Source organism: Rhinopithecus roxellana, chromosome 4 (assembly GCF_007565055.1).
Source record: "Rhinopithecus roxellana isolate Shanxi Qingling chromosome 4, ASM756505v1, whole genome shotgun sequence".
Lineage (NCBI taxonomy): Eukaryota > Metazoa > Chordata > Mammalia > Primates > Cercopithecidae > Rhinopithecus > Rhinopithecus roxellana.
Genome location: NC_044552.1, coordinates 128,245,187 through 128,272,677, shown reverse-complemented (window position 1 = coordinate 128,272,677; position 27,491 = coordinate 128,245,187). Strand labels below are relative to the sequence as shown.

Genomic DNA, 27,491 nt, shown 5'->3' with positions numbered 1-27,491 from the left:
AAGACACTCAGTCCATGTAGTAGATAAAAGTCAGTTGGTACACAGAAATGGCCCAAATTATATTTATCACAAACTCCAAGAGAAAAGAATTGAAACTTAGAAAACATGTATAGGCCTACTATCAGCACTCTGAAATAAAATTCCCTTGAGTTCAACAGCAATAATTATTAACTATGCAAATGATTCTCCTTCCTCCTTGATCCTTTTCAAATTCTTAAGATGAAAGCTCCATCAAAAGCAAACTCCCCCAAGATTTACTCCAAAGAGCAGTGACCAGTACCCTACTCACTCAACACATGAATTGCCTAGGAAAATAAACTGAGAAACCTTTATGGAAAGAACTCTCATCGCATTTTTATTTTAAAAACAAACTGAAAGAAAATAAATAAAATGAAAAAAATCACTCTGACAAAAACAACTGCTGCACTTTACCATCCTTATAGAGTAGCTATAAGGAAACTCAGAAAAGGAGAAAATTAATAGAAAAAAGTATTTGGCATAATGGTGTACAGAAGTGGATCAAGTAGAGTTTCAGTAATAATATGAAGTCACAGTGAATATTCATATTAGATTTAAAAACCATAATTTTTCTACTATTCTTAAATAAACATAGATACTATCATTTTTTTAATGCTTTTCAGCTTTGAAAATGTATGTCTTAATGGACTACATGAACAATTCAAATGAGTATCCAGTTTCTGGTTGCACCACAATATACTATCTGAAATAAGAACATCTAGCACTCTTTTGCTCATTTAGAATTTAAATATGTACCAGACATCCTGAACACTGAATCACCTGAATTATAAGTAGGTACTATGAATGAGAGGAGACTCCAAATGTTTCTTTTATCATACTCAAGGGGAGCAAAGTAAAATTTTTAAATAGATTTGGAGACTCCTCCAAATTTGACACATTTGGTATCCACTGGCTGCATGGGCTTTTTAAAAAATATTTAGGGGTTTGGGGGTGGGGGTAAAATTAGTATGTGATTCAGTGTGTTCTGAAATGTTCATTATACTTCATTTTTTAGGAAAACATAGCCGTTTAAATTACATTCTCCAAGATAACTCCAAACTTCCTGTCAAGATGACCAGTTTTCACAATAGAAGAAAAGGGATCTCAAGCCACCATTAAGGAAAAGGATCTTTATATGAATTCATGAGCCTGAAAGCTATGCTAGGAAAACTAGTTAAAAACCAATACTGCATGATATTAAACAGCTTGCTGAAGGTCTCAAGCTAGAAATTCCATGGCCTTTAGCCACCAACTAGCAAAAGTATTCATAAAGTGTTTTCCAATTCCCAAATGACCTGGCTTCTTATATAAAAACACCAAAAAAAAAAAAATGGATTTAATTTTATGTGCAAAAAGATTAGAGTACTGGAATAGAATACTGGTCAGATCAATATTATTTTTCAAGTTAAAAATATTTACACTAAACTGAAAAGTCACCCTTAATAGTCCACTTGAGAAGGGAACGAGTCTGGTTTAGACACTACAAAAAGCAACTGTCATCATCACTTCCTTTATGCCAGCAAACTTGACTCCATCTGTAGGTGAGAAAAAATATCTGGTTCATCACTCATCCCCTACATATGCCAGGGTCAGTCCCACTCCTCTGGTTTCAACTAAACAATTTTATTTGTTGATTTTGAGAAAAGTACTGAATTTCTTCATGTAAATATTGTGCTAGGTGCTGAAGCAAACAAAGATGAACTAGACAGGTTCTGATAGGACATAATCTACAATTACAGTAAAAGCAGAATCTGAAAAGTTCTAATAGGTTTTGACTGTTTTCCTTCTCCATATGCATAGTAAATAACTGATATAAAGCAAGTAATTCCATGGACAGTTCACCATCGACCAAATAAGCCATGATCCTACTAATTACCTATGATTTATACTGTTACTTGACTTAGTATGGTAACACCCTTCTCCAATAGTACAATATTCCAAACTCTGTATGTCCTTCAAGATTAAGTTGTACCTTCTCTTGACATTATTTCCTCAGTCACTATCTTATCTGAATGAAATAAAGAACTATCTCTGAGTAACACTGTTTATGCTCTGGAGTCTTGTGTACAAAAGCTGTCTACTGGACATACTAGTTGTTTATCCAATAACCAGTGATGTGTTATTTGCTTTTTTGTTTGTTTTTTGATAGTTGTGGTATCACAACTCTTTACCCCTAAATGGATAAGATACCCCTAACACACCTCTTTACCCCTAAATGGATAAGACCAAGGAAGAATGTAGTCATATTTCTCTCTTATGACTAGGAGGTGGACCTGGCTTAGGATAGAAGCCAAAATCATAGACTACAAAGTGAAGAATTGGAAAGAACGTAGATCTTTAATGACTTGATCAACAAACCCTGAAGCCCATCCTGCATTACCCAGTCACAAAAGTGAGTAAATATTCTTATGTATAAGCTAGTTTATATTGTCTTACAATGGAAAGTAATGACATCTGTCTGAATTTCTTATGACGTTAAACACCAACTCTGAATAAGATTGGATAACCACTCTGAGTAAGGTTACGTAAAGTGATTGATACTAATCCCCATTTATAGTGGTCACTATTATTCATTAGGAACAGACTAAAATACTAATTAAATGCTTTTGTATCCAGAGCATTTTGATAATGACTAGTAATTGACACTAAAATTTAAAGCTCAAGCCATTAACAATGACAAACCAAAAACTGTGCTTTCAAACTGAAGTACTTAAAATATAATTGTAGTTTCACAGGTAAAAATGATAGATATAAAAATATAACAAACAATTTGGAATAGAAATTGAGTGTGAGGTGTGGCAATCAGAGAATTTTATAGAAGTTTACTCAGGTCAGCTGGTTCGAGATGTAAGTGGGTCTTCGATTTAGACAGATGGAAACGGACAGAGGAGACCACAACTGAGGTGAGGAACGGCAAAATATTCTGTAGCATAATTAGACTACAAAGTTGGTGCTTTCAGTTTGAAGCTTATACACATGACTTCAACTTGTATTTCAAATTTTTTACACTTCAAGTTTGTAAAACATTGAGCAAAAATATCTGCTCTTCATCTCGTCTCTACAAAAACTTCTTAGTCAATAAAGATTGGTCTCCATAAGCTGAAGAAATTATCATCATTCAAAATGATCAGGAAGCAATGCTAAAATCATAACAAAGTAAATTCTGTTTCTCCATACTTTTTTTTATTCCTCTGGCTGTGGGAAAACATAGATTAATACTCTTCAGCATGAAAATTTTGCAGTGAAATTTTCATTTGTAACAAACAGCAACAAAAAAGCCTTAAGCGTGCCCTGTCACTTTCAGTTTAGGAGAAAATGCACTAATAAACTCTTACCCTTGGGTCATCTTTGACAACAGGCAATACCATGCCAGCTCTTATTAAAGACTATTCATATCACTGCCCCAAAAATTTCCTTTAAAATTACCATCTTTTGTATCCATGTAACAGGATGTCAGCTTTAAAAGTGCCAATGAGAGATAGAACCTGTCAGCACAGTTAATTCTCAGCACTGTTTCAACACCAGGACAGCTGACCCCCGAGGGTATGTTTTTGGTAGTAATATTTATTTGGTGGTTATCTCTACAAACAAGAAAACTTATTCCTCTATATTGGTTTTCAAATAAAACAGCAAGCAAAGTATCACCTGTAAGTATTAAATATAGAACAACCTAAAATGTGTTGAAAGAAAAATAAAATTGCCAAAACTAACAAAATATATTTCTAAAATGATAGCAGACTCTGGATAACAAATTCAAAATGCCATCATCTTTAAACTCAACCTTTCCAACATAAAAATCATAAAACTTATGGCAGCACTTTCTTTTAAAAAAAAAAAGGAAAAATAAGGCTGGGTGCAGTGGCTCATGCCTGTAATCCCAGCACTTTGGGAGGCTGAGATGGGTGGATCACAAGATCAGGAGTTCAAGACCAGTCTGGCTAACATGGAGAAACCCCCTGTCTACTAAAAATACAAAAATTAGCTGGGTGCGGTGGCACACACCTGTAGTCACAGCTATGTGGGAGGTTGAGGCACGATAATTGCTTGAACCCAGGAGGCAGAGGTGGCAGTAAGCCGAGATTGCACCACTGCACTCCAGCCTGGGTGACAGTGAGATTCCATCTCGAAAAAAAAAGAAAAAAAGAAAAGAAAAGAAAAAAAAAAAAAGAAAAAGAAAAATAGGTCAAATTTTTCAATGAAATTTAAGGATCCTCTTTTTTATAAATTTTATTGAAATAATTATTAATTTAACAAGTAATACTGCTGGAACAGCATTGTAATGTTGTTGTCTCCAGGTAAAGAAAACCAGGTTTTGATAAAATAATAAAATCTACTTATCAATTAAGACAAACAAAAGAGATCTAGTAATGACAAAATGACTATCTTTTAAAACAAACAAGCAGAAAATGTTTGCATGAAAAAAGGAACTATACATATAAGGGGAGCACCTGGATAAAAGCATCAACAGGTCTTCTACAATCTTTTGAGAAAAACATCAGGAGTGACTTTTCTGGAAAAAAATGTATAGATAACTATATAGAACATATATAACTATGTATTATACATAACTTATTCAAAAGCATTCTAGGTACACTATTTAGGTACCATCTCCTTCACTGGTTGCAAATTGTGAATGCATATATGGTAAAGAGGATCCAGTGAGCATGATAATTCAGTAGCACACCCACATTCCTGTATCCATAGCATAATCATCCTGAAGATTACCCAAGGACACCTTCAGGCTTTCAAAACTAGGCTCAGGTGAGAGAGATGCTGGACTGGGACTTGACAAAGATGCATATGTGAACATGTGACAAATTGTTTCTCTGCCTAAACACGGGAGTCAAATACTATCATATTTTCTTAATTGAAGCTGTGATCTCATGAACTTGTACAGGTGATATGAGCTGACTATGGAGACATCAGAGAAGTTACACTGAAAATAGTCATATTTGATCTATAAAGTTAAAAAAAAAATGAGCCATAGAGTCTTCCAAGACAGAAGTTTACAAGAGGTTGATAGCACTATCCAATGATGTTAATGTGAGGGAAAACTGTAGTGGAAAAGAATGAGCTCACCACTAAGAATCAAGAAACAATGGGTTATACTCTGGCTGTCAATCAATAGATTTAATTTGCTCCGGGTAAATTATCATAAAGTCTGAATTTCAAATTTCTTTTCATTAAAAATATCAAAGGTTAAAGTATTAAAAACAAGACAATATTGAATAATATATGTAAAAGATATTTGATGCCAAGTATTATAAAATATATTGACTAGAATATGGACATATCTCATATTTTCCTTCCAGCCCATAGGCCTCGGCATGTGCTGTGCTCTCTACTTGCTGGTGTTTCTTTCTCTTGCCCCTGACCCAACATCCATACTCCTAACTGGGCAGCTTTCTCTGAACCTTCAGATCCTTACTCAAAGAAAACTCACTTGCAAATGCCTTCCATGATATGCTTACAGTCTCAGCCCCAGTTTAGATATTTTTGCTAAGGTCTCTCACACTTCTCCTTGAAGAGACTTAAACAGGTTACGATTACTTTCATTTGTGTCAATATTGATTGACGCTTGATATCCTACTCAATGGAGCTGCTTTACCTCTAGATTTTCATATGGCTGAAGTCTCCATTTTTTTAAAGCTTTCAGCTCAGTTGTTGCCTTCTCAGAGTGGCTTTCCAGAATGCCTTAACTAAAATATCAATTTCCATCCTTTTGTGTCTCTTTTTCCTTCACAGCACATACCGTGACTTGATACTACGTTTTCAACACCTGTCTATATAGTCTGCCTAACTTAACTCAGTATGATGCTCCATGTGGGTAGGGACATTGTATTACATTTACAATCGTATCTCTAATATCTACAACCTAGAACTGTGCTTAAAATATAAAAGGGACTCTATACATCTTAAATGAATGTAATATGTGTTTTGTACTTGTATTTTTCCAGTATTCACTACAAATATGTACTGATATGTCATAATCCCTGACATTCTTCTAGTAACTTTAGTATCCAAGAATATTAGTGAGTATCCAAATTACTGTTTGGTAGTTCTAACTTTCTAAGATTCTATAAGAGACATGCATCAGTGAAAATTCACTATTGGATTTTGATACCAATAAAATTTGTAGGACTACATGGAAATAGAAACTTGCACCTTGACATCATTGCCACAATGCTTCGAAGAAAGGTAGTATCCGCAGAACTGTTTTAAATAGGAAGAACTAGATCTAAAGTTTTTTTTTTTTTTTTGAGACGGAGTCTCGCTCTGTCGCCCAGGCTGGAGTGCAGTGGACAGATCTCAGCTCGCTGCAAGCTCTGCCTCCTGGGTTTATGCCATTCTCCTGCCTCAGCCTCCCGAGTAGTTGGGAGTACAGGCGCCAGCCACCTTGCCCGGCTAGTATTTTTTTTTTTTTGTATTTTTAGTAGAGACGGGGTTTCGCGGTGTTAGCCAGGATGTTCTCGATCTCCTGACCTTGTGATCCGCCCGTCTAGGCCTCCCAAAGTGCTGGGATTACAGGCTTGAGCCACCGCACCCGGCCTCTAGATTTAAAGTTAAAATACAAATGAGGTGATGACAATGCAAAATAAAGTATGTGATATATTTAGTCCACTTAGAGCATTATAAAATAGATTTCTTTCAATGGCAAACACTTATTAGAAACTTCAAAAATTTTGCAAACTACAGTCTTAATTTTACCTTCACACATTCTGAGAAATTTTATGATGATATATTTTTATAGTGACTTGACATCAGAAACACTATGGTTTAAAAATCAATCAAAATATCTACAGAGTTGCTTTTGTTCTAATAAAGTCATGCAATTTTGTAAATTGAAAACAATTTTACCTTACCTCTCACAATAAGTTGAGCAAAATTGGACACACCAGAACCTCGTTCTGACTGAGTTACACAGCGATACAAATCCTGGTCAGTTTTTGTCACTTCTTGCAATCTGAAGGAAGCGGCAAACCTTCTATGATTGATGTTCTTAGTCTGGGCTACTGGTATATCTTCTCCATTTCGTCTCTGCAAACAGAAACCAATCTTTAAAAACAGGTTGTTACCCTGCTAAGATCTATAAAGCATCTTAGCAAGGAATATCTGTGATAAATTATTCTTGTTGGAAAAGATCCACAAATTTTTTCCACTGTCATTCAATCTGGAAAAGGATATAAGTAAATAGTGGTATGCTCTAAAGCAGTGGTCTTCAACCTTTTTGGCATAAAGGACCAGTTTCCTGGAAGACAATTTTTTTATGGAACAGTGAGGAGATGATTTTGGGATGAAACTGTTCCACCTCAAATCATCATGCATTAGATTCTCACAAGGCACTCACAACCTAGATCCCTTGCATTCACAGTTCACAGTAGAGTTCGCGCTCCTATGAGAATCTAATGCCACAGCTGATCTGATAGGAGGCAGAGCTCAGGTGGCAATGCTTGTGCACCCACTCCTCAACTCCTGCTGTGTGGCCCTGTTCCTGACAGGCCACAGACCAGTACCAGTTTGCAGCCCGGGGGTTGGAGACCCCTGCTCCAAAAGGTGTAGGGCTGGCACTATGGTAGTAATCTCAGTTCTCCATAAATTGCTACTACACCAGAGTAAATGAATTAACAGGAGAGTTAATAGGTCCAAGGCAAATGATTCATTGCCCCCTGCTCTCAGAGTAATATATACAAGCTTCTTTTAGCCTTTAAGCTGTACTGCCTGTGCTGTAGTATGTTTGTCCCCACCAGAAGAGGAAGAGCATTGCCTGTGCATCTCTGTATTCCAAATGTGTAGCATATGCTGGCCACAGATAATAAACTAATGATGAGTAATTTAGAGTCAAACCAAAATCTGTTCTCTTTGCAAACAACTCTCTCTTTGACATGAATGACAGCCAATTTATACATTTTAGAGAATTAGTCAAAAGAGCCTAAACTTTAAAAGTATACCTGTCAAATTTCAAAATGAAATATTGGAAACCATATTTATGATATCAGCATATCCCAGACAAGAGTAATAAGCATAAACTAATAGGAAATGACCGAAAAAAATTCAACTATAAAAAATTTGTAATTTCTATATGTTCAGACATCATATATAAAGGCGAAAAAACAAGTCACAAATGGTGATAAGTTATTTGTCAAGGAAATGCTCATCAAGAAATAAATATCCAGAATATGTAAAGATCTTCTATAGTACAATTAGAAAAAAAAATAACTCAATCAAAAAATGAATAGGGTATAAAAAAGAGAAAATGTGTATGTCTAACAACCATGAAATGAGATTGTCAATCTAAATTTTAAAACTTCTATATGTCAAAGACAGCAAAAAGAACAAAGAAAACCCACAACCCTGAGAAAGAATTGGTCATGATCCACAACCTCATTTCTTGTTGGTGAAATGCTAACTACCCCTGGTATCTTTCATACTACTTGAAATATCATTTCATAGGGCTGCATATGGGAAACAAAAATGGTAACATTCCTGTTGGAGGTGTAAACTGCTAGCGTGATTTTAGAAAATGATTTGTTACTATCTAGTAAAGTTGAGGATGCATAAACCTCAGGACCCGGCAATTCTACTTCTAGGTTTCCACATGTGAACCACCAGTGTATATGGGATCAAGGAGATATGTACAAGATGTTGAACTCTAAATTTTCTGTGATTGTGAAATATGGAAAGTATCCAAATATTTCTGAGTAGCAAATAAATAAACTGAATTTTATTCATTCAATAAAATACGATGGGACAGTTAAACTAGGCAAAGAAAACCCAGCAATGTATTGGTAAAATTTGGAACTGTTAGTTCTCCAACAAGAAATATGAAATGGCATTTTGTAGTATTTGTCCATTTCTGCGGTGTAAATATTCCACTATAGCAACTTCAGTTTATCAGTGTGATATCATTCAAAGTTTCTGAAAACTTAACAAATTTCTGGTATTCATTGGTTCCAGCATTCCACTGATTAGTACTACATGTATGCATGTTTAAATGTTAATTAAAAAATTCCTTAAGAATAAGATGACATGAGACAAGAATATAAACTGTTAATTTCTATTAAATTATGGTGGTGGTACATGAATGGCTGTTTTATTGTTTTCTATTATTTTTTGTACATTTGAAATTATTTATATTTTTAAAGTAAATAATAAAGAGGATACTCTATTGTTTTAATAATTTTCTAAATCCTAAATACACTATATCGTTAAATACCCTTCTCCATATCTTAAATCATGCATATGCATATTATGTAGTAAATACATATATGTTTCTGCATATGCATACAAAAATACCTAAGGACATCAAATCCAAATTAAGATTTTGCTATTTTTTTATTCATTGCTTTCGCTAATTTTTCTCTGCTTACCAACCTATTTCACGATTTTTGCAGCAAGAACTCTGCTCATTCCCTTGGATAATAAGGAACTGGAAAAGCAGCTTATATTCAAAAGCTCTTCAATATAAATCCATAAAATCAGCCTAAACTCTTTCCTTACAAACCGCATACACCAAAAAAAATCATTATACATGCAAACCTCAGATTGCCTTTTTTTTTCAATTAGCACATCATTTCCATACAGTCTTCCTAATTGGAAGGCCCCCCATGACTCCCTGCTCCTTACTTTTGTTATACAACCTCATCTGGGCTTCCTCTAGCTTATCTTACCAGGTGTGTTCTCAAACTGTCTCCTTGCTCCCTGCCATATGTATTTCTCAGTTCTTCTGCAAGACTAGCCAATTCCCACTGCCTGTACTGACTTCCAAATTCTCTTGCACATGTCCACACCCACTCAAGTCTTTTCACACTATGCCTTTCGAAACCCTTCTCTTGTGAAGAGATTCTGAGTATCTTTAATGTTTCCTTCTCAATAATCATTATTCCATCTTTTCACCATAATTGGCATTCCTCTCACAACACTTCTATCTCAAAGAAGGGTACATTTTATAGTACCTTACACCTTCTTTCAGGGAGAGCCACCGTTTTCCTGGTTCCTAACTTGAAGACAACTCTTCCACTTTCCCACTCAACAAACTCTCACCTTTTGGAATTCCCAGCATGCTCACATATCATTACCATCACTGGGAATATTCACAGACCAAATTATCCTCCCTAACCCAGTCCAGTGAATATTTCCATTGATCCTCAAACTCACTTTGGCCTCAGTGATCCCCAACAGCCTCCTTTGCCACCTTACAACATCCAAGTTCCTGTTCTGTGAGAGTTTCCTCTTGAAACACAACGGCCCGTGCAATTCAGTCTCTCACTCCGTCAATCCTCTACATCGGCAGTGAGACCTTATTTTGTGACCCTTTACTTTACAGCAGCCATTTCAAAGAAACATTCTCTAGCCTGAAAGGGCTCCAGATTCTTTCAACTTTCTATTGTGTATGCATTGCCAATATTGAATTTGCACTATCTTATCAACTATTCTAAAACTACTGACATTTGCAGAAACTGGTCATTTGTTCTTATGGAAAATGTCTGTGTTATCCAAAAATGGAGATTAAAAACTTGCACACATTCCTACTTGATTTCCACAGTGACCTGATCTATGGTATCTAGCTCCTTCCCCTCTGCCCCAAGTTCACATTCCATCAGCTCATACATACTCTTCCCTTTCTACTCCTGCTGACAGGGTCATGGATACTGCCTCAAAAACTCTATAAAAGATTATAAAACCTTATTAACTGGCTTTTCTATCTTAAATCTTTTCTACTATGATATATTTATAAATGTCTTTTCATCTGTTTGTATACTGAAATCATCCTGAAGGTAGGGTTTCATGTCTCATATATATATATATATATATATATATATATATATATATTTTTTTTTTTTCCTCCATAAGATTTAATATATATTATCTTTATTTAGTGGGTGGCTCAAGTACTTTGTTAAAATGAATTAAATTCACTGAACATGTTAGAGACAAGAGTCACATAAATCCTCCTTAGGCTTTTATAAGTTACAATAAAATACATATTAATCATCAATCCAAATTAATAATAAAGGGAGGTTACAAAAACATTGAATTTCAAGGACACCAAGAGATCACTGACACCAAGCTATTTCAGAAGTAATTAATTATACCACAACTCAGAGAGGCTGAGGGGTATACTTAAGCTCATCCAGTCAAGATATCACCAAGTTGATATATTACATGATGTTTATATGTGTGTATTAATATACTAATATAACTATAAATACATATGCTTATATAGGATGTATATTATACAAGTAATGAGTACAAAAGACTTATATAATATTTATTTCTTGAAATAAAATAACAAACAAAATTAACAGAGTCATAATATTCAGCTTTATCTTCAACAGTCATTTAATAAGCACCTCCATGTACCTTATATTATGTCAGCTGTTACTGGTTCTGTGGCTTCTCTCTCTTATGAACTTTTGTGATACAGTCATATCCAATTAAAGTTAAGATTAGAAATGTGATGCACAGCCTGTTAGCAGGACTAAAACTCAAAACTAGGTTTGATGACCTAAAATCCAGCAGACTTTCCTCTAAACTAAACCAAAGCTGTTATGTTCATTTTGATTACAGTTCCTGTCCAACAAATTGATTATTTGGTGTTGAGGTTTAATCAAGGCATTGTTCCAATGGGCTAATATAATCTATATTAGACATTGCTTTCTTTACTTGGCTTCCAATAATTCATTAGAGCTAAAGGTAACAATTTAAAACATGTACATTCTAGAAGTCAAAAATAACTTTTCCTTTTAAAATCCAAAATAATAGCTCTTTTCCTGATTACACACCATCAACTTATCAGAGTAGGCAGTGCTAGTGAAGGACAATGTAAGAAGTAATGGTAAATTTCTCTCTTATGAAGCAATGTTTGCATATAGTTCTCTGCTTCTGTTATGTTTTTCAGTTATAGGCTCTTTATTCTGCTTTCTTTATATATGATTTCTCCATTGCAAATATATACCCAACTCTGAGAAGTACTGAAAAATGAATCACACAAATATATGATCCAAGAGATTATAACGTAGCACAACTTTTTTTCCCTACTTCCCACCCTGCCCCCCAATCCATCTCAGGCTTCTGTATTTATTTTTTCTCCAATACAAGTTGCTGGATAAAACTTGTCACTTACCAAGTAACCCTGGGCAAGTCACTGTTATCCTCAATGTTATCACTCCTCTCCTCAACTACAGTAAGCTTCACCATGCACAGTGCATGCAGTGTTCATTTGACAAGTTCCATTCCTAGTGGAATATAGTGGTAATAATGGTTGATTCTCCAACATCTATTTCAACCAACCAGGGTATTAACCAAACACCTTGCCATGTGGTCTACAGAACAGTAGCATCAGCATCAACTGGCAGATTGTTACAAATGCAGAGTCAAGAGATCACTTTAGATATACTGTATCAAAATCTGCATTTTAACAAGATCCCTAGGTTATGCATCAAGATGTTACACATGGAAACACATTGGGTCATCAACACTAGGTTAACGTGAGTCTTCTTCCCACTAATAGTGACATGTTTTAAAAATGGGGTGTGTGTCCATATTCTGGCCAAGGAGGTATGATAAGAATTGGTCAAGTTATTCTAAAAAGGTTTCCTCACTTCTAAGGAGACATATAAGGAAATGGATTCCCTTTGCTTTTGCTTACTGTCATGCCTAAACCTGGAAGAGCTGACTTATCACCATGAGGCAGTCCAATCTAAGGGATATGCTGACACACTTAGGATGGCATATCAGGTAGAGAGACAGAGGAAGTTATTGATTAGATCTCTGAAATGACACCAACAATTATTACAGCCCACTTCTCTTTGGACTTTTTGTTAAATGAAATAATACATTTGGTTTTCTATCACTTTCAGCTTGAAAGTATCCTGAAAGAAATGTGGTATAATTAAAATATGCTACACTTTACTTCAGAGTCTCTTTTCAAAGTTTGAGGAATAAAATTAATCCAGTTTCATTTCAGACTAAAAAGAGCCACACTGACAATACATGCCGAGATTATTTCAAGCCTACTGACTTGAAAATAATCAAATTACATTTATTTATATGTTTACTTCTTCATTGACTTTCCTGGGAACATAATGATATATGATTCTCTCATCTTCTTAAAATTGTAAGACTTAGAAAGAACCTATTTTCTTATGTTTGTTATTTAGGCCCCTGTTGAACAGCATCAAGAAGACTACATATGAGTTGTCAAAATTAATTCCAAAGTAAATTTGCACAACTATGACCAAGTGAGGCTGACATGAAATTTACAATATTCCAGCCAAATTAATCCCAAGGACCTGAGAGTTCCTTACTGGAGTTTGTCTGCTCTATAAGATTTGTATGAAATTTTTTCAGTCTCACAGGATGATAAAGATATTATCATCATCACAGTCACTATTATTGAAGAACAAAATAATTCTGTAATTCTAAGAATATGAAATAATTTTGAAGACAATTTTAAAAACATGAAAGGATTTCATAGAAAACTTAAAATAATTTAGAAATTTCTAAAATTACTATGTTATTATTTTGAGAGAAGCACTTATTCTTATTTGTGGTCATAGAAATTATTATACTTATTTCAGTAGAGTAAGTAAATAGTGTTCTCCTAGAAAAAAATACACTGAAATGACAATAATAACTTCAAAGTACTGACTTTCTGGCAACGGAAGGATGGAAGAAGGTAAATGGTATTTGACAGAGATAGAAAGAGGTGGTAAATATTATAATTCTGAAATAAGGCAGGGTAAAAATGTGCTGGAGATAGCAAATACTAGAATCAGAATTATTAATCAAGTGTAACAAAATGTAAAGTCAGCCATTAAACAAGAAAAGGAATTTCACCCTAAGAAGCATGGGTATCTTTGCAATGGGGAGAAAAGGTGACCAATAAGAGGAGCCACAAAGAGAGAGCACATGTAAGTAGACAGAACCATGTCTGCTGGGGATGATACCCAGGTTCTAGCCCTGTGAACTGAATCATTTCTCATTACTTCTCAAATCTCTACCTTTTCATCTAACATTGGAGATATGTATTTGTACCTGCTTATTCAACAGTGACGATGAGAATATGAGATTACTGTGTAAAAGTATTCATAGCAAATACTGATAATCACAATTTATGAAGATGATAATCCGAACAATATCTAAGCAAATAATCTGCTTGATAACTGTGTTAGTCTTCTGATGTGTGAACTTGCCTATGCTACAATCTCTAGCTATTTCATTAAACACTAAACTAGGTGACCCTGTTAAGGCATTTTGTGGATGGACTTAAAATCCAAAATCTAGTAAATAAGATTATCCTAGATAATCTGAGTGGACTGGATTAAATCAGTTAAAAGGCTTTAAGACCAGAGGGGAGGCTTCTCTGAAGTAGAAGAAATTCTACTAGTGAACAACACCTTCAATCTGAGCATGCGTGTTTTAGCCTGCCCTCCCCAAGGGCTTGCCCTACAGACTACAGACTTGCTGGCCAATCTGCACAAGCACATAAACCAATTCTGTGCAGTAAATCTCTTCAATTTTGTAAATAAAATCCTACTATATACAATCTTATAATTATGTGTGTATATATATACATATATATTTTTTTTCAATAAAATCAAATCTATCTCCTACTGGTGTTCTGCTTTACTTTCTTGAAGCCTGAGGGATAGAGATGATTTTAGGGCCAGAAGTGCTTCTAGAGAATCAGATTTTTATGGATGAACTTTCTGATTTGGTTCTGATTCTGGGTTTACTGAAATTTATTTTTCAATCTGATTAGATTTAAAGGTACCTATAACCTCTCTTGCCAGTGGCAAAGAAGACACTACTAGTCCATGACATGATGTAGCAGTAGAGGCATGTAAAGTATCACTATTAGATATATTCCTAATCAAGTATCTATAGAAGGCAACATTTTGGTAACTATGTATTTGCTACTTTAGAACATTTTAGTCAAACAAAGAAACATAAAGGGATTGGCTGGTTGCTTCACACTGCACTGTAGAAAGTAGAAATGTGAAGCATATGAGTCCACAACTATAAAACCATGCAATTCACAGTGAGAGGGAAGGCAGGTGAAGCCAGAAGACAAATGCAATGAAACCATCAGATTTGAGGGATTCTGGGAAGTTGATGGCAGTAGCGTAGTTTTTTAATCTTTCTGAACCTGTCACATAACAGATAGACTAACAAGAGAATGTGGAAATAGAAGGACTAAACAAAAGTGGGAAATCCCAGAAATCCCAAAAGGCAAGCTGCCATATTTTAAAACATAACTCAAAGCAACAGAGGAGGGAAATCTGTAAAATCAGCTAAAGTTTCCTGAACCCCACCTCATTTTAAAACTTCAGGAAAACTTATTTCACATAAAAATGAATAACTTAAAAGTATCAAGATCAAACCCGCATAAAGATTTCATAAGATTAAAAGAAAATAAGGAACAGAGTATGATCCTTAGTGTCAATGAAAGTCAATTAGAAAAATATGTCCACAAACCAGATCAAAACCACAACATAATATTTCAAGATAAGCTAAAACATATTAAGGAAATGATTCATGAGATGAAACAATATTAATTTAAACAATAAAACTCAGAAATGAAATGACAATTCAGGAAAATTAGAACTTAAAGAAATATCATTTTAGAAATTATGAGTTCTCACTCATAAGTGGGAGTTGAACAATAAGAACACATGGACATAGGGAGGGGAACATCACACACTGGGGTCTGTCAGGGTGTGGGGGGCTAGGGAAAGGATAACATTAGGAGAAATACCTAATGTAGATGACAGGTTGATGGGTGCAGCGAACCACCATGGCATGTGTATACCTATGTAACAAACCTGCATGTTCTGCACATGTACCCCAGAACTTAAAGTCTAATTTAAAAAAAAAAGAAAGAAACAGAGAGAAAAAAAAGAAATCATGAGTAACTACAGTAAACTCAACAGATGATTCCTGAAGAATGACAAAAGCGAAAAAAGGAGTACTTTTTAATGTTTAGAATAAGGAGAATAAAAATATTTGAAAGTGATCAATGATGATAGGTAAAGATCAAACACAGAGAAAACAGAAGTCTCTACAGGATCAAGGGAACAGATAAAGTACTAAAAATTATAATTTTTAAAAAAACTTCTAAAATTTAAAAAAAGTGTATAAACTACATAAAGAAAATCCACATACATGATGATAGTAACTCAGAGTGACTTACTGTGATACATATTCTGATAAGATTAATTAGAAACAAAAATTATTTGCGTACCTAGAAGAAAGAGGTACAGACAGCCACCACGGCTTTATGGTGACTGACTGTACCTATTGTGTCTGTAAAAGAAAATGAAGTAACATTATTTAAGTTACTTAAGAAAATATGAATGAAAGATTTTATATACTGCAAAATCGACTTAAGAATCAAGGGCACAAAAAAACTATTATCAACCTCTAAGAACTCAGGGAATATTATTCCCATGAGCAGATCCTAAGGAATTTGAAATGCAGAAGAGGTGTCTCTGACGTTCAAAATTACTAGATACGACAGGTGGACTAATATTGAATATTAAAAACATAGTTACATTTAGAAGTAAGACTAAATAAGAGCTAAGTAGAAGAGAGTATATTATCCATGCAATAGCTATATGCTGACAATGGAGCTTTAGTACAAGTTTCAAAATAATATGAAATAAAAAGCAATGTATAATTATGATATATTCTAAATCCATCTTCCCTTGTGTCACTGACAACCAAGAATATTGGTGTGGAAATAAAATGTATTTGAAAAGTTGTAATAGGATAAACATTCAGTAAAAAACTTTAGGCTTCAACTTGAAATATCCCTATGAACTCATTAGGTATTTTATCATTAAATATATGTGTATATATTTTTTAGCTCTATTCACTGAAAAGATCTAGAAATGAGTATCCCTCAGAACCCACATCATGATCTTGAAATATGATTTCTTACTAAAACTAAACAGGGCATCACTGAAAAATGACTGATCCCACATCCAGAGGAATATTTGAAACATCTCACAGTACCAGGTACCAAGGAAGCTCTCAAAGCCTACAATAATCATATCAAAAAGAATCAGGAGCAAATTTGGAGAGGTGCCCACTAAGCAAAGATGGGACAATTTAAGATTTAATAGAAATAATAATTGCAACAAATTAAACTCCATTAAATATGCTTAAATCCATGAGTTTATAATGATATTAAAAGAAAAAAATAAGTCATATTTGCAGGATAACAGGGAACCAACTCATATTAAAAACTAGTAAATATAGCAAAGATTGGAGAATGTATTTACCCTTTCCTTAATGAATTGTGTTACTGGGTAACCAAATAGTAGATTCAGAGGAGTATGTATCTTTTCAGCAACTAAACAAATACAAAAGAAATAAACAACAAAAAAAGATAAACTATCACAATTTTCTACCCCCAGGAATAAATATGGGCATTAATCATCAGAGACTGCCAAGATCACAAAAAGAAAGATGGCACATTTTGTTCCTCCTGTTATTATACCAAGCACCACCTATGACATTGCCAAAGGATCAAACTTGACCCTGGATCTGGCTGCCAATCTGCAGGAAATAGAGAGGAAAGAGGGACATGTGGAACTGAAGAGGGCATTAGTATGCAATCAGCAAAATGTGGACAGAGGAAGCTAGAAGTCAAACATCTTAGGCTCAACAGATAAATTGTGAGGAAAGGAATAAAGGACAAACCTACAGATTAAAAGCCACTTAAAAAGATGTCTATTTTTAAAAATTGATAAGACTATGGTGTCTAGGGATGCATACATAACTGCAAAAAAACCTGCAAGGGTTAAAACTCATGAGAGTGGTTATTTGTAGAGGCAGAGAGACAGCTCTGTTATGCCTGGCACAGAGCACATGGAAGGTGCCTCTGGGATGGCTGGCAAGCTCTCTTTCTTGTCCTGTGTGATGTTTACCCGATAGTGAGTCATAATAGTTTTTATTTTTGTGTGGTTTTCTATACCTCTGTTTTATTTTACAATAAAATAATTTTGTACATTTTAGATCTTTCCAGCAGACTACTTTTCATAAAGAAGAAACCAGACCTGCCAATGCTCCATGTTGTAATATTGATCCCAGGAGCTCAACGGGAACGTTATAAAGTGCTAGACATGACACACCTAGAAACACACTGAAGGGGCAGTTCTACAAACAGTAGGAGAGCACATTGTTCTTGCACAGAAAGAGAAGTAAATTATTTCTAGATATCGATAAAAAGCAATCCTTGAACTTCCATGACTGCCAGGCTTGTATAGTCCTGTTCCGAGAATAGATAAGGAAGGTAAAGAATAGTATACACATTATTCATTTATGATCAATTATGAATTGGTTAATCTGTAGACATTAAATTCAGAGTTTATAAATTATTAAAGAAGGAAAAGAAAGCTTTATATCTGCAAGGCATTGATCTCTTTATGGTAGAAAACCACACAAAATCAACCAAAATGACCTCAGGAGTATTTAATAATTCTAAAAAATAAGTATGATTAAACATTCTGATGCTCATCGTTACATATCCAAAATGCCAGAAAGTAGAAGGAAAACCTTATAATCCATGATATGAGATCGGTGACTTTATCTCAAGACCTATAAGCAGAATTCTTTATATAAACCTATGCAGAAAGAAGATAATGCCGTGAATTAGAATATACCAATGGCCCAAGGAAAAGCAGGACTGCCAAGAGTGTTGGCCCTTAGCTACCAAAGAGAACATGGTTTCTTAAGTGGATCAGAATTAATTGTAAACCAATATATACACGGCAAAAATCACTGCTGCTTAAACAAAAGATAAGCAGAGAAAATTAGAATTAAATAGCAAGTTAGTACTCATCTGTCAGCTAAGGTTTAGACCAGGTGACAAGAAACTAGGAAAGCACAAGGGACATGGTTTGCACACCTCACACTCCTGTCTTGTGAGCCAGAAGTTACAGAAGCAGCCAAGGCTGAAGGCACCAACAGTTCTCCCATAGACTAATTCTCCTCAGTGACGTCTGGGCCACTCAGAGGTTTAAGTTGGTCACAAGCTTCAAATTGTCTTGGTAAATTTTTATTAAAGCTAGAAAGAGTCAAAAGGAATTGAAATGTCTCCTCATTTTTCACTCCTACTGAGGATCACTTACATGAAATTATAAAGGTAGAAAAAGGTAAAAAGTAAAACAATGGTTCTAACAGACAAAAGAGCTCCAAAAATAGAAACTAAGAAAACAAACTTATTGACTATCTTTTAAAAATAAACTCTGAGAAAATGTACAAAGCTGTCTTTATTATTTCACTCTCACATCTTCCCAAATTCTATAAAATTGTGCGAACCAGGCCCCAAACTGTTTTGTTTCTTCATTTGTCCTCCCCTTTCCTACTCATGATTTTCCAGTTCCACTGAAACTGTCCAGAATCAGGCCCTCATTCCCTGACGACTGCACCAAGAACAGAAGCCTCTTCCTCTTCCAGCAATCTCCAGCACGGTCTAGTACCAACTTCTCCATAAACTCTACTTAGCTCCACTCCTCATGGTGAACCTTCCACTTCAGTAAGATCCTTCTCCTTCGGTTCTTATCCCACGTCCCCACACATACATACGGTGTGCTTTCTGCCTTCTGAATCTGCAGTAGTAACCATGCCCACCTTTGCTTATTCAAGTCTTATGTACACTTCAAAGTTTCAATCAAGTCTTCTCTAATGATTTCACCAAACACTCCCGTCTGCGTTGCTCATGCTCATCTCTGAAATAGTACAGTCCTTAGATTCTATACAGACTTCCCATATGCAGTTATAGAATCACGTGTCAGGGCCAAAAGTATCTTAAAAAGTAGCCTCCGGCTTGCATGTCTTCTACATCTCTAGCATGTGCTTATCCAGATTATGCTTGGATATTTGGACTAATTGTAATTTTACTACCTCCTAGAGCAGCTCATTGTAGCTTTCAACAGCCCTACAATTACAAAGTTCTCCCTTATAATCAGCTTATAGCTCTCACCATAAGCTTCAAATCATGTCATTATTATACTTTAGGATCTATAAAGAGCAAATTAAATCCATTTGTATATTCCTTACATTACAAGGTAGTAAGTCACTTACGTAGTCTTCTACAAATCTCAAGATATATTTGTGCCATGTGCCTTTAGCAATTCTGACATCATTCTTCAAGTTTACTTACTGTCTTTGTAATTATATGCTACCTTTTGTTATTTTAATATTGTAGAAGCGTGTCAGTCATTATTAAAGTCTTTTACCTAGAAAATGTCAGAACTTTGACCATGTCCAGACCTTAGAGCAACTTTTACTGTATTGCATTGCATTGTTTTTTCTTTATGCATGTTACCTAGCGTGAGCTGATCACATATTATGTATTTCATCAAGGTGATTTTAAAAACCTCCTCTCAAATTAGTTTCCAAAGAATTTCTCACTGTAAACTGCAGTTCCTAAGCATGCAGTAATTTCTTCAGGAAGCTTACCTTCATTATAATAAATGGAAAATTATCAATTTTTTTCCTAAAATACATAGTGTCAGGATAGTAAAATCTCTTGCAGAAATTAAATATTCTACAAACATCTAGGCCTGCCAAATGGCAATATAAATAAGCACAGAAAAATACTACAGCATGGGGGCATCAGAAAGAGCACTGTGAGCCATAACTACTTGGCCTCTGAAAGAGTGTAGTGCTATGTTGTCATCAGCTAAAGTTTTTGTGCTTCCCAATTAACTCAGTTGTTTAGAAATCATGCTTTAGATTCCCACTACTATGTCGTGATGTTTGCATGAAGTACAGGAACAAGGCTTCGGCGTTTCCCTGAACAGGTAACACACTATGTAGTCAGAAGTTTTAGACCAACCACTTTCACTGCTCTTTCACTGACAACAGTTGGTACTGTAGGGGGTCAGCCTCTCTCTAGTTGTTTTTGAGAGCAATTTGCATCTCATTTTACTGATTTCACTCTCCAATTAGTACTCTCAAGCCATTGCTTAAATTATGTGTTGCTCCATAAGGAATGACATTTCCTTTGGCTGAGCAACTAGCTGTATCATACTATTCTAGCAATGATGAGCCTCACCAAGGGTGAAGCGGCGGCTGACTCTCCTGTTTTGGCAGGCCCACGGAGGAGGCACAGTGCCAGCACCTGCGGCGATTACTGACAGATTGGCCCAATTGCCACAGCTTTGATGGCAATCTGCATAGGATTACCAGTCACACATTAAACAGCCTCATTTCAATTCACCAAAACAAATGGTGCCACCAAATCTACCCACACAATTCCCTACTTTCAATAACTCCACTGTTGAATTTCTCTGCCCAATTCAATGATGCATGCCTGCCAAGTGCTGTAATGATGGATGGGGTCATTAGCATTTTAGTTTCTACACTGAACCTGAAGCCAAAGCATATGGTCTGACAGATGTTGCAGCAATAGGCTCTATTTGATTTACCATGTAGGTGTCTACTTATACTGGACCTTCATGACCGAATACTAATACAAAACTTTCAGTCCAAACCCAGTTACAACCCTTTCATATCCTCAAGTTATAAGGTGTCCTTAAGGCAGAAACTCAGAACATGTTTATTTCAAGTTAGACTAATGATTACAAATTACCATTGAACCTAATCAAATCACTTGAAATAGACAAGGTGGACAAAAACGCAAGTAATGCCTGTAGGCTATTACCATCTATGGCTTGATTAGCACTGCCAGTAAGTTTGTTATTTGATAAAATGTGTCACTTATTCACTTTTTTCTCATTTGTGTCTTAATTGGGTAAAAATTATATATATATATATATAGTAAATTGGACAGATCTTAATCTTTGACAAATGTATGTACACTCATAGACCAAGACCCCAGTCAATATATATGACATTAACATTACCCTAGAGAATTTCCCCCTGCCCACATCCAATCAATCCTTATTCCCCACAGGCAACAGGTGTTCTGATTTCTATCACTACAGGTTAGTTTTGTTTCTTCTGAAACTTCTTGTAAATGAAATCATAAAGTATATAAGCTTTTCGTGTCTATCCTCTTTCCAAAATCTCAATGCTGAGATCCATTCACGCTGTTGCATTATCAGCAGTTCATTCTTTTATTGCTAAGCAGTATTTCATTGTTTGAATGAGACACAAATTGTCTATTATCCTGTTCATGGACATTTAGGTTTTTTCTTATTATCAGTTATTATTAATAAAGCTGTTATAGGCTTCTTTGTACAAGTCTTTTGGTGGGCACATGTCTTAATTTCTCTTGGGTAAATACTTAGGTATGGAACTGCTACACCGTATGTTCATTTGTTGCCTATATATTTGCTTTTTCCTAGAATCAGTTTATCCAGTGTTCATAATAGTAAGAGTTACAATCTAGTGTTCAGTAGCACCATAGAGTGACTATAGTAAACAATTTATCATATATTTCAAAATAACTTAAAGAGTAGAATTGGACTGTTCTTAACACAAAGAAATAATAAATACTTGAGGTTATATATACCCCAGTTACCCTAATTGGATCATTACACATTGTATGCTTGTTCCAAAAATATAACATGTACCCCATAAATATGTACAAGTATGTACTGATAATTTGATATTAAAAATTAAAAAATAATTCAAAAATATTAAAAATATTCATATATTGAAATAGTTGAATATTTTTGAAAAGTTTTGAATTTTAAATATTTTCAATAAATATTGAAAATAATTCAAAAATAAATTCAAATTTTAAAAATAATCAACATTTCTAGCCTATAAAAGTGTACAACCTAATTTTTATTTTTCCTGTAAGAAAATTATTTGACACGTCTCAGGAATATAACCAGATGCTTTTATTATTTCATTCCAGTGTAAATTATATGTTATAATTTCACTTTTGATTTTATTTCCCATAAGTAGAGCTTTATCATAGCTTCAAGTTATGAATCACAAATTCCGTATCATTGAAAGTTTCTCAGGAATACAGAAATTCTTCCTTATCCAATGTTGCACTTTGGGCAGTTGCAGTTACCTTCTGTCAATCACAGTCTGAAATATTAAATGAAAAATTCCAGAAATAAACCATTCATAGGTTTTAAATTGCTCTCCACTCTGAGTAGCGTGATGAAATCTTGTGCCTTCCCTCATTTGTTAGTCATTGACATTGTGTGTTTCTGACATCCCAACCATCAAAATCATCATGGCTCAATGATCCAGGATAGCCCCAAGCAAACCTCCTTCTGACATATTGACAGAAGGCCAATAGTAGCCTAATGCTACATCACACTGCCTATGTCATTCACCTCACTTATTCTCATTATGTGAGTTATTTTATCATTTTACTTCATCGTAAGAAGGGTGAGTAAAGTACAAAGATAGATGCTGAGAGAGATCACATTCATATAACTTTAATTACAGTATATCATTATAATGGCTTTATTTTATTATTGTTGTTATGTGTCTAATTTATTAATTAAACTTGATCATAGGTATGTATATGTAGGAAAAAAACAGCATATGTGGGGTTTGGTACTATGTGCGGTTTCAGGCATCCATTGGGCTTTTTGGAATGTATCCCCCAAGGATAGGAGAGCACTACTATAAAATTAAAATGGCTTAGTTCTACAACTTACAAGATTTGAAAAATGTCTGTTCATGTGGAAAAAATTTACAAATCATTAACCAAAAAATATGTTTACATCAAGAATACATGCTACTTCACTGAGCTCTCAATTGAAAAATAATCTGGAAATTCTCTAAGGGTGAGTAAAGACTTTATTCTAAATTTCTTTTAGTGCATAAATGTAATGAATAACATACTTTTAAAAACTATGTTCCAGAAAACCTCATGATTTCACCATATTTTTAGTCTACTGATACTCAGACTTATAAAAACATTTGATGTTGTTTTATGTATCATTACTTCATTTAGCATGTACAAGAAGGTTGACCTGGTTTATGTAGTTTGTCATGGTTTCCTACATATCTACAAATACAGAAAACCTACTTCAAATACTCTATAATTGTATAATCCAATTCTTACAAGAAAGATCATTTCCTATAGACATTTTCAGAACCACCATAATGTGCATTATGAAATTATCCTAGATTAATTCAGGCCATTCATCATTTGCATTTTTCCCTGCATTTTTCAATTTACTCAATTTATATATCATTTTAGACAACAATGACTGATATATTAATTATAACCTAGAAGGAATACACAAGTAAGATAAATTATTCAGTTTTTCCATAAATTATTTTAAATATCAAATATGATCAAGTATTACATTCTGTACACCTTTCACAGAGTTATAGTGTATCATTTTTCCTTTCAAATAGAAAATTGGTTGTTTTTCTAGTCTTTGTTACTTTAGCCCATATTTAGACAACATTTTGCCAATTGAAACTCAATACTACATAATGTAAGTTATTTGGAGGACATACAAAGTTGATTGCCATTTGGTATTTTGCCTGACCATGGCAGGTATAACAACTGCTGTATTATTCCATTACTTCTGTGATAGACTGCAATGACCTTTCATTGAGTGCTTCAAGTACATTCATTCTCAGTACTAGCGGCAGATATTTTGAGCATTTGTTCTCACAATGATACTTAATTTAAGGTACCATTTTTTCCCCATGCAAAATGAATAACAAGACTTTTTCATTCTTCCACACAAAAAGGTTATCAAGGCCATGTTTCAAGCCATCAAAAATAACCTAAACACCTAGTTTAGCATCTTACAGCTGGAAGGGATTTTAGTGTCTATTCAGAATCTCCTTTTATAAATAAGCAAATTGAGTCCCAGAACACATAAATGAAATCTCTAAGGCCACTGCAATTAACAGGGTTAAAAGGTTTAGGAGGGTTAGAGTTAAAGTTGGAATTAAGAACTGGGCTTCCTGAACTCTAGGTTGTTATTCTACATAAAATGAAAATAATCTGACATCTGTTTGCATGAGTTAGCTGGTAGATTCACTTTGGAACCAGAATTCTTCCTGCTTTATTATGTTTTTTACTTTCAGCAAAAGGTGGGCAAGTTTTTTAAGTCACTGCCACCTTCTAATTGATTGATATGTAATGATCAATCTTATCTGGTTCATTTTCACATAATTTCATAGTAAAAGTTTTTATTTTAATTTGAAAACACCCTAAGATAGATTTCAATATTTCTTGTACATTGAGAAGAGTGATGTAAAAGAATAAGTTAAGGTAATTGATGTGGTATAATTGAAAAAGGTAAAATAGCTTTTGAATAAATTAAGATGAATATGCACACTACTGAAGAATGAGGCAATGTCCATGTCAAAGTGGAAGAGAAATACACAAATTCACAGTTCTGTAGCAGACACCAAAAAAAAAAGAAAGAAAGAAAGAAAAAAAAGAGAGGTGAGGAGGTGAAGTCGGGGAGAAAGCAACATAGAAGTCTCATAGAATATTTTACCTCTCATCTTTGTTAGAAAAAATGGCAGGAGGAAAATTTTTTTAAACCATCATGAAATGGACTATCTACAAAAGAGAAAGCAAACAAACAAACAAACAAACAAAAAATGAGCAGTATTTGGACTACCACCCACTCAGACCAGCAGGGTCCAGAAAGTCTTTGTTGCCACAAGGCAGCTGGTGACTGAGGATACAAAACCCTTTTTATTTCAATGTCACATTAAATCCTGAGGCATAAAACCAAGGGCAGACCTACAGAGCCTCTAGTCTCCAAGAAAAGACCATATAGCTCACAACTAAAGCTAAATGCCAGCTAATGTTCCCATCTAAATGAAAAAATCACTAGCAAAACATATATCTAAAATCATTCTTAAACTATTATTTAGGCATAGAGAGAGAAATAAGAAAACCGACTTGACAATTAGTTGATAAGACAGGTTGCACATCATATAATACGCTTTCCAGGAAAAATTATCCTATTTTTCAATCTCTGTAGGAGAAATTACCATAATCACAGAAAAAAAGGACCCTCATTTCCTTTTCATATTTGGACACAAAATATGGTATCCTGATATCTGAAAATCAAATGAGTTATAAAAGTAGTAATAATTAGATTAATATGAAGTACACCTGTTGTAACCTCCAATTGGAATGCTGTAAGAACTTGATGAAATAACACACATACAACACCCAGCACAGTATCAGACACTATAACATATTATTTCAATATTCATTTATTATAACCTTCATTAAAACCACCCGCAAACTAATAATTATCCCCAACACTACCTTCACCTATCTAAAGGATGTAGTAAAATAAATCATGATGTCTATGTTAAAGAAACTAAGCTCATTTTATCAGGATTTTTTTTGGTTTCTATTGGCATTCCCATGAATTTAAAATTCACAACTAATTAAATCACTTTCCTCATTCTGATGCAGAGAACCTAAAAAATAATAATAGAGGTGCTCAGATAATATTATTACTTACATATCATCTAGCTTCAAATATTTAGCTCAATAGCCATCTCTTTTAGGCCCAGTTTCCTGGCTTTAGAGCTGCTCGCAGCTCTTTCCAGCCCCCAGCACTCTAGCACTGACAGGTAGACTTTCTGTAAATTCCCTGAAGGCAAGGCATATTTCTTAGTCTCTAGTTCTCTCTGATTCTTTTAAATCTGCTTATATGCACCATTTACAGTTCCCCCAACATGTATGTTAAATCATAATTAAACACAAATATATTAAGGACTTAATATGTGCAAGGCAAATGTCTTCACCTCAGATCTGGGATTAACCTTCAAACTCAAAAATTTAATTGGCTCTCTTCCAATTCATAGTTCCTGAAATATTCCCAAGGGTTTATTAAAATACTTTAAAAAATGTATCAGAGTATGACAGTTCCTACTTAACTCTTGTAAATTTGGTTTTAAAAATATTATTAAATAAGAAAATATCTCATTCATATTTCAAATGGATCTAGAGTTTTTTTGCAGTTCGAATATAACAGAGAGAATTATTATGTTTCAGTAGATACTAACAAAAATACTAATTATTTTCCTGTGTATTTTATTTCAGAAAAGGAAACCTCTAACATGAATTAAATTAAACTCATGCAGACAGCCTGTCCCACCACATGCGTGCACGCGCACGCGCACGCGCACTCACATGCACACACTCAAAAGGATGAGACCACAAACAGTCCTGTTGTAATTTTTTTAAAACATAAAGTATACTCTTTAGCTCAGCTGCCAACTTGGCCTTACCTGGAGCCATAACTTGTTATGCACAGCATCTCTCCCTGTGGCAATGCACTGAAACGTAGCGTTTTGCCCTGCATTCACCTCTACATCCCCGAGACGGAGGAAATGAGGAGATTTATCTGTGAAGGGAGGGAAAAAAATGTATTTGTTTTCACATGAAGAAAACATGCCATGTTACTTTTCTGCAGCTGAATATTATCGCTAGTGTTTTTACCTTTGGTCAAGACTAACATCAGAAAGAAGAAAACTGAGGGGCTTTTTTGTGCCGGAAGACACCATTTCCTCTGTGACTC

General features: G+C 34.5%; 1 protein-coding gene across 9 annotated transcripts in view; it reads right to left on the bottom strand.

Annotated features, from left to right (window-relative positions):
• The window catches only part of PTPRK (protein tyrosine phosphatase receptor type K), a 571,158-nt gene that overhangs the window by 259,163 nt on the left and 284,504 nt on the right, over positions 1–27,491 (bottom strand). For all 9 annotated transcript variants that reach the window (XM_030929049.1, XM_030929051.1, XM_030929050.1 and 6 more), the window contains exons 5-6: positions 27,202–27,317; positions 6,882–7,056 (exon numbers count right to left, since the gene is read on the bottom strand). In XM_030929049.1, coding sequence (XP_030784909.1) covers positions 6,882–7,056; positions 27,202–27,317 — 291 coding nt within the window. The remainder of the gene's footprint in view (positions 1–6,881; positions 7,057–27,201; positions 27,318–27,491) is intronic.